At 42.5% G+C, this 7485-nt stretch overlaps 1 protein-coding gene across 1 annotated transcript; it reads right to left on the bottom strand.

Moving 5' to 3' along the window:
- Positions 1–1675: 1675 nt before the first annotated feature.
- Positions 1676–7161, bottom strand: LOC109745878 (ruBisCO large subunit-binding protein subunit beta, chloroplastic). Its single transcript, XM_020304993.4, has 15 exons — positions 6902–7161; positions 5939–6166; positions 5721–5846; positions 5500–5637; positions 5303–5398; positions 4534–4776; positions 4194–4428; positions 3946–4115; positions 3503–3580; positions 3322–3393; positions 3052–3156; positions 2840–2932; positions 2664–2756; positions 2121–2244; positions 1676–2038 (listed from the first exon to the last, which is right to left on the bottom strand). The coding sequence occupies exons 2-15, from the start codon at positions 6146–6148 to the stop codon at positions 2025–2027; spliced, it is 1797 nt and encodes a 598-aa protein (XP_020160582.1). The 5' UTR covers positions 6149–6166; positions 6902–7161; the 3' UTR covers positions 1676–2024.
- Between the last annotated feature and the right edge of the window lie 324 nt (positions 7162–7485).

Raw genomic sequence — 7485 nt, 5'->3', positions numbered from 1 at the left:
TTTGTAAAGTCTGATCAAGTTTATGTTTAGAAATTTTTTCCGTGATAGATCTAACGATATTGATTTTGTATTGTGCATGTTAACATTTTTTGAAAACTTGATCAAACTTACACTGAGTTTGACTTAAGACAAAATGTATATACGGAGGAAAAAGAAATAAGAGTATAATATACATATACTTTGCATTTGAGAGACACAATAACATATACTAATATACATTAACACTTGGGCAATGGACACACATCGACAAATGGGCCAACAACGCTCCCCTCAGCCCCGACCCACCAGAGGCAAGGAATTCAAGGGAGCTTAGTAACTAGAAAGATATCTACTTATCGATCCGCTATTTGTATACTCACTTGCAACAAAATCAAGAATCAATTATATCCATTTCTAAATATAAGTTTTTTTAGAGATTTTAAAATGAACTACATGCAAAACAAAATAAATAAATATATGTTTTAAACTATGTCTATATACATTCATATGTAGTTTATATTGAAATCTCTAAAAATATTTATTTTTAGGAACGGAGAGAGTAGTAGGTACTCCTCATCCACGGCTAATTCATGAGTACATTGAATTGCTTCGGTAAATAACCTGCGATATCGATGTTCCTCGTCCTTGGTTATACTGGAGTAGGTAGTAACAGGTATCATCGAGCAATGCCAACTAGGCATATTATTAAATGAGGAAATAAATGATGATGGTAGTAACATAGACATACTATTAAATGAGGAAGTAGATGATGAAGATAGTAACATAGACTCATATAAATGTGTTATGAGTCTACAAGCTAATAAATGCAATCATCTATATGCATGGTACTAATCTAAGTTATTTCCCACTATGACTAGCCTTACATGATCAACTATCTCAGTAGATCCGGAGTATTTACCTTACGGTCAAAATGTTTCAGCCATTTTAGTATAGTACAAAGAGAAATAGAAAAATCAAAATATGTTTAAATTTCCAATTATTTGATTGGATTTCAAGTGAATGCTTGGGTCTTCTGGCTTTCAAGTGAATTATTGGGTCTTCTGGCTGAACTAAAAACTACCATTTGATCCGGCAACTCCGGAACCACTTGACTAGTGCGCTTCCTCTCGGTCTCTCCTTTCCCATGGAATCGCTGTGAATTTCAGTGATTGGGCACGTGTATAAAGCAATGAAGTCTCTAATCAAACTCCACCATATTACAAAACAACTTCTAATTTACAAGTGGACTCAAACATGGTTATGTACGTACGTTACAACAGCAGCCACCCATGCATGTCTACAGGTTAAGTTGTTCTAGACATTGTAAAAAAACATTTTTGATTATGTTAATTTAAAAAAAATACAAACATTTTTTAAAAAATCATGAACATTTTTTTGTGAACATATTTACTTATTCATGATTATGTTTTTCTTTAAACTAAGTCAGATTTTTTAGCAAGCGGCTGATGGTTTTTTAGGCAAACACCTGTAGACAAAAAAACGGAATGGGCCCATCGTACATTTGTTAGGCTGAGAGAACCACCCGACGCAAGCAGGCCTCGCACATCAGACAAGCCCAACCCAACAGGCCCACTGCAGTCGCTGTGTTAATGTGGGCGACCAAACAAGAGCAGTCCCATTCTAAAAAAAACACAAGAGCAGTCCCATTCTAAAAAAAAACACAAGAGCAGTCCCAAACTCCCAATCATCGTTCCATGTATATGGAACAACAGCCAGCATTACCACAAGACTAAGCAACAAATTAATTGAGTGGGGACATCGCTAATAAATTACCTATGCCTACAAATACAGTGTTCACTTGCTTGCAAAAAAAAAAATCACTTTCTTTCAGGACTACATTGCTAGTGTAATAAAAATTTAAAGAAGACTCACGTTCCGACTTTTGGTTCGCGACAATAGCACCAGAAATTTAGTTTCCGGCTTTGGCCCGCGACACCCACGCTTCTTTTCTCACAGTATAACCTCTGACGCAACATGCTGCCCAAGGGACACCAAAACAGAGCTGCTGGCTCTTCTCACAGATTTTAGAACCCGTAACCTGCAGACGGCATCAAATCAACTTAGATGACAAATACTATATTGGGTTGTTTCTGCATACAAATTCTGTTGTCCCTGCATACCTGAACCGGCCATTGGGTTCGCGGCAGGTGCCTGCTCAGATTCCTTGATGTCCACCACAACGGCGTCAGAGGTGATGAAAGTCTTGGCCACCGATGCAGCGTGCTCCAGGCAGCACCTCACAACCTGTTTTGCGAGAAATCAGGTTAGCTTATGGGCCCACTGCTTGTGAAGAGAGAGGAGGGTGGAGACAAATATTCCAGGGACAGAACCCCTGCCACACCATGTCTCTCAAACTGGTTATTCCTTGAGTCTATGGGTGATCATGCTTAATGGTTCAGTATGATTGCACATAATAAGGCTGACGGCGTAAATAAAAAACACTCAATGTAGTCATTTCCCAGCAAAGTATAATACTAACCTCTGTTTCTAAATATAAGAAGTTTTCTCATACGTATTTAGGTACAGAGGGAGTCGTAGACTTGGGGTTTGTTTTTAATAATTTTCGCTTACTTGCATAATATAATTGTTGCAAAGAAATATTTTAGTTTGAGAGAAAAATGTTCTGAGACAACACAAAATTCGTAAACACAATTTGCTCGTACCTTGGTGGGATCAATAATACCAGCAGCCATCAAATCCTCATACTTCCCTGTAGCGGCATTGTAGCCGTACCTGAAGTTGTCATTCACAAGGACCTGAGTATAGACAAGCCCCAAATTAGTTACACACAAGGTACTACATATTAAATTCAGATTTGAAAACAAACTTCAGTCCAAACCTTCTCAGTGACCACACTGCCATTGACACCAGCATTTTTCGCGATCAGTTTAAGTGGATAGCTCAAGGATTTCCTCACAATTTCAGCACCGACCTTGAAAAGGCAAACAGAAAATTAGTTTATTTTCATGGAAGAAACCAGCTCTCTGAACCAAGGATAACATTCGAATGTCGAAACTTCTAGAAAGACGATCTAGTTTGCCTTTTCCATACCTTCTGTTCATCATTCTCAAGGGTTTCTTTAATGGCGTCAACTTTTGATGCAAGCCTTAGAAGGGTACAACCACCACCGACAACAATACCTTCCTCCACAGCGGCCTGTCCACAAAGCAAGCAGTCAATTAACAAGCAATGATTATATATAGAGTTCGGTGTAAAAGTGTACAATACTACAGTGCACCAGAAGGCTTCTCTGAGTGAGATCACACAGATACACAAATCCCAAAATGTAATTGGACTTGCACCAGAAGTAAGCATTATTACCTTTGTTGCATTCAGTGCGTCTTCAACCCTCAGTTTCTTTTCCTTGAGCTCGGTTTCAGTCTGTGCTCCTACCTACAAACCAAGATGTATCATTTTATAGCTGTTCTATTATGCTAGCGCACTACCAGTCGCTGTTCTGCAATTGCAACCTAGACAGCTCAATATGAAACAACACAAGTACCTGAATGACAGCAACACCACCAGATAGTTTAGCTATCCTCTCGTTTAGCTTTTCTTTTTCATATTCCTGTTCAGAAGCCTGAAAAAATAAAGGTTGAAGAAAACATTACTTAGAGCCTTTTTTATCCACACTTCAAGTGACACATGCAAGATAAAAATTGAATTTACATATACCAGAAAAACAGAGCAACCAAAAGAGACAAACAGAGGAGCCATGAGAAAAATAAGGAAAACAGAACATGATTTCACAAATAGGAATTTGCTTTTCTCGAGCATGCATCAAAATGTGGTCTATATAATAAAGTGCATCAAATTGATGCTAAGATACAACCAAATACAAGGAAAAAGGCTATAGACAGGGACTGCATCGGGAGGCCTGGCGCTACGCAAATAGGATATGGAAAGCTGGAAACATGTAGTAATACGAGTTTACACTATACAGACCTCAATTTGGTTCTTGATTTGTGTAACCCTTCTGGTTACTTCCTCCTGTGTAGTACCATCTCCAACAATTGTTGTCGAATCCTTAGTAATTACAACCTTGGCGGCATTTCCAAGGACTTCTTTGTCTGCTTTGTCCAGGGACAGTCCAATTTCTTCTCTGATGACAGTGCCTGGGCGAATAATGACCTTTATAAGTGAACCAATATCACAACGGGACACATCAAATTTGCACCAAAGATTAAATTTACCTCCTGTCAGAGTAGCGATATCATCCAGGTATTGACTCTTGCGCTCTCCAAAACCAGGGGCTTTAATAGCAGCAATCTTCAGTGCACCTCTAAGCCTATTGACCACAAGAGTTGCAAGAGCTTCCTGCTCAATATCCTCTGCGATAATTAAAATTGGATATCCACCCTTAATAGCCTCCTCCAGAATAGTGATAAGATCTCTCGCGTTGTTAATTTTCTTGTCCACAAGAAGCAACTGGGTAAAAGAACAAGATATCATCAGCTACAGAGCACATGACTCACCAAGATGATGATTACATAAATTTAAGTAGTCAAGCTGGCAAAATACAGTGCAACATACCTTGCAATTCTCATACTCCACTGACATTTTTTCACTGTCAGTTACAAAGTACGGAGAAATATAACCACGGTCGAATTGCATCCCTTCAACAACATAGAGGTTGTTTTCAGCACTCTTTCCTTCTTCAAGTGTGACGACACCCTGTCGCCCAACCTTGCTCATAGCTTCAGCTATCATGTTGCCAATTTCGTAGTTATTTCCAGCACTTACTGCAGCAACATCAGCAAGTTCGCTATCTTCAACCTGCAGTATTGAGTGCAATTCAATAAGTTTGAATTTGGAAAAGAGGGTACTACAACTGAAAATCAGTATATATGATCCAAATAACAATTAGTGCTCCAGAAATTAACTAGTTATTACATTATTTATCATCAGACGTTCAAACAACCGCGTCGATCGCACACCATATACCTTCCGGAAGAAATCCGGGGAAAATATAGAAATGAAAATACAGAGCAGAGCATGTATTCTGTTTCAGGGTAATTTCATATTGAACATCAATTGCTCTGGACTTAGTCATGTACATGTCCAATTGATTTATACATGTACATGTCCAATTGACTTAGTCATGCTCATGGAACTAGGTCCACATTTATGGCTGTATTAAGAAAGCAGCTGCATTACAGAAGGCATCTCATTTTATGGTATTTAGTGGTGAATTGGCCATCCCATTTACAAAGAATCAGATGCAGTGCACAAGAGCAGAGATCAGAGGATATAAAGAACTGAATTCAGAATGAATGCAGTTCCAGACTAGCAAAGATCTTACCTCCTTGGACATCTTTCGGAGCTCGCCGACAAGTGCTTTAGTTGTTTTCTCAATACCACGGGCAATCTGTACTGGATTAGCACCTGCAGCTACAATCTGCAGATAGCAATTAAACAAACTGAACATTATGTCCAGAACTGAATGAGAGCACTTATGCTATGGACTGTAGCAAAACCCATGGTTTCATATTGCTGTACCTTAACACCCTCGGCAATCATCCCTTGAGCAAGGATGACAGAAGTGGTTGTTCCATCACCTGCCAAATCATTGGTCTTAGCAGCAGCTTGCCTGACCAATTTAGCTCCAATATTTTCAACAGGGTCCTCCAGCTCAACCTGATTCAGAAGCCAATCATGAAAAAAAGTTCACAGTCCACAGGGTAAGAAATGATATGCTAAATCTCCTGACAGAACAGTACCTCTTTTGCCACCGTAACACCATCATTGACAATTCTAGGCGACCCATACTTGCTCTCGAGGACGACATTCCGCCCTTTTGGGCCAAGAGTAACTCCAACCAGATCGGCAAGCTTATTGACTCCAGTCTGATCACAGGAAAAAATCAAGTCAGCAAGTAAGCATCACAAACTGAAAGGACGCAGCGGCATATGAACGATGGCACGGCGATTCGACTCACTTGCAGCTTCTTGATAGCCGACCCATCCTTGTTGAAATACAGCTCCTTTGCAGCGTTCACTCGGAAACTGCACTTTCTCCCTGGCCTGGCCCTCTGGGGCAGCGAGACCAACGGGGGCGAAACGAGGGAGAGCTGCTTCCTGGTCGCGAATCCGGAAGGAGTGGCGCCCTTGAGGCCACACGTTGAGGCGCCCCCGAATGGTGAAGCCATGCCGCCTTAACGCTCCGTCTGCGCGAAATTCAAACAGTTTGCATCAGCATGAATTTGAACACGCGAACATAAACAGTAAGAGAATAATAATGGTGCATAAGTCAAACTGGGCAGCTAAGCAGAGACAAGAGAAGCTCTGTTTTCTGCAGAACAAGCAGAGCGATCGATCGCCGCAACAATTAGGACACCAGCCCACGCAGAGCAGATGCCTGCATTTCCACTGGCCGTGTGGCCTACCATTGACTGTACTTGTATGTATGGCGTTGTGATCTGACACTTGATGCCGGTGCGACATGTGTGCAACTAATTAAGCCCTGATTTGACCCTTGCGTTGTGCTATATAGCCGAGTGATCCGACAGTGGTGCCGGGTTCGTGTCTAACTAATTAAGCCCTGATCGATCTGGCGCCCTCGGCAACCTAATAATCAGAAGAAGACACACGGATACGGCGATGCGAACCCCAGGATATTCAGGGTAAAATCGACTAGGGACGGCGAAAAATCCCCTGCCCTGCCCTGCCCTGCCGTGCTCTGATTAGTGATTGGAGCATACACCCACCCAACAAGAAGAGGCGGCAGCGAACAGGCAGGGGTCCCCAATAAGAAGTGAATACTACCACTACCGCCGCCGCCGCAATAGGATCCGATCCACCGTCAGCTCCGGCCGATCGAGCAGGTTCGAAATTACCCACAGAGGGGCTCGGCACCGCAGCAGGGAGAGAGAGGTGGGGAGAGGGGGTCGACCCGTCGATACCTGAGTGGGTGAGGAAGAGGAGGACGCTGGACTGGGTGCGTCGGCCGATCTCGCCGGCGGCTAGGGTTTAGCTGTGGTTTACCTTTTCTTTTCCGGTCTGACCCCGATCTCCCTCTCTCGGGCTTAAAAATAAAGGAAGCGGCGGAGGAACCAACGGCGGGCTGAGGCAGCTGGGTTGAATGCTGCTGACAGGTGGGGCCCGCTTGGCCGGGAGAGCGTCTCGACCCTTCTTCTTTTTGTGCACTCTGCTTCGCTTTGCGTGGTAGGTGGGCAACGAATGTGTGTGTGATGTTCACCTCTCTCTTCATTAAATATGTGGCACATAAGCAAAGTTGTATTGGAGCGTGTGATGTTACTCCTAAGTTCCTCCCCATTGTGACCAGCCTTATCATGCATTCTTAACACCAAGTTATGTTTTTCCGGGCACATTCTTAAGAAGTTGATCCTCACTTCCAGCAATTCTCTCCGCACGCACACCGTCCACATCAGCATGGTGCCACACCCGTCTGACTGACCTGACCACGTGTGACTCGGATCTGCAGCCAACAGTTGATCCCTCCCATGTACCAGACCCCTCGCGATGG

Source organism: Aegilops tauschii, chromosome 6, assembly GCF_002575655.3.
Source record: "Aegilops tauschii subsp. strangulata cultivar AL8/78 chromosome 6, Aet v6.0, whole genome shotgun sequence".
Lineage (NCBI taxonomy): Eukaryota > Viridiplantae > Streptophyta > Magnoliopsida > Poales > Poaceae > Aegilops > Aegilops tauschii.
This window is presented reverse-complemented; position numbering and strand designations above follow the sequence as displayed.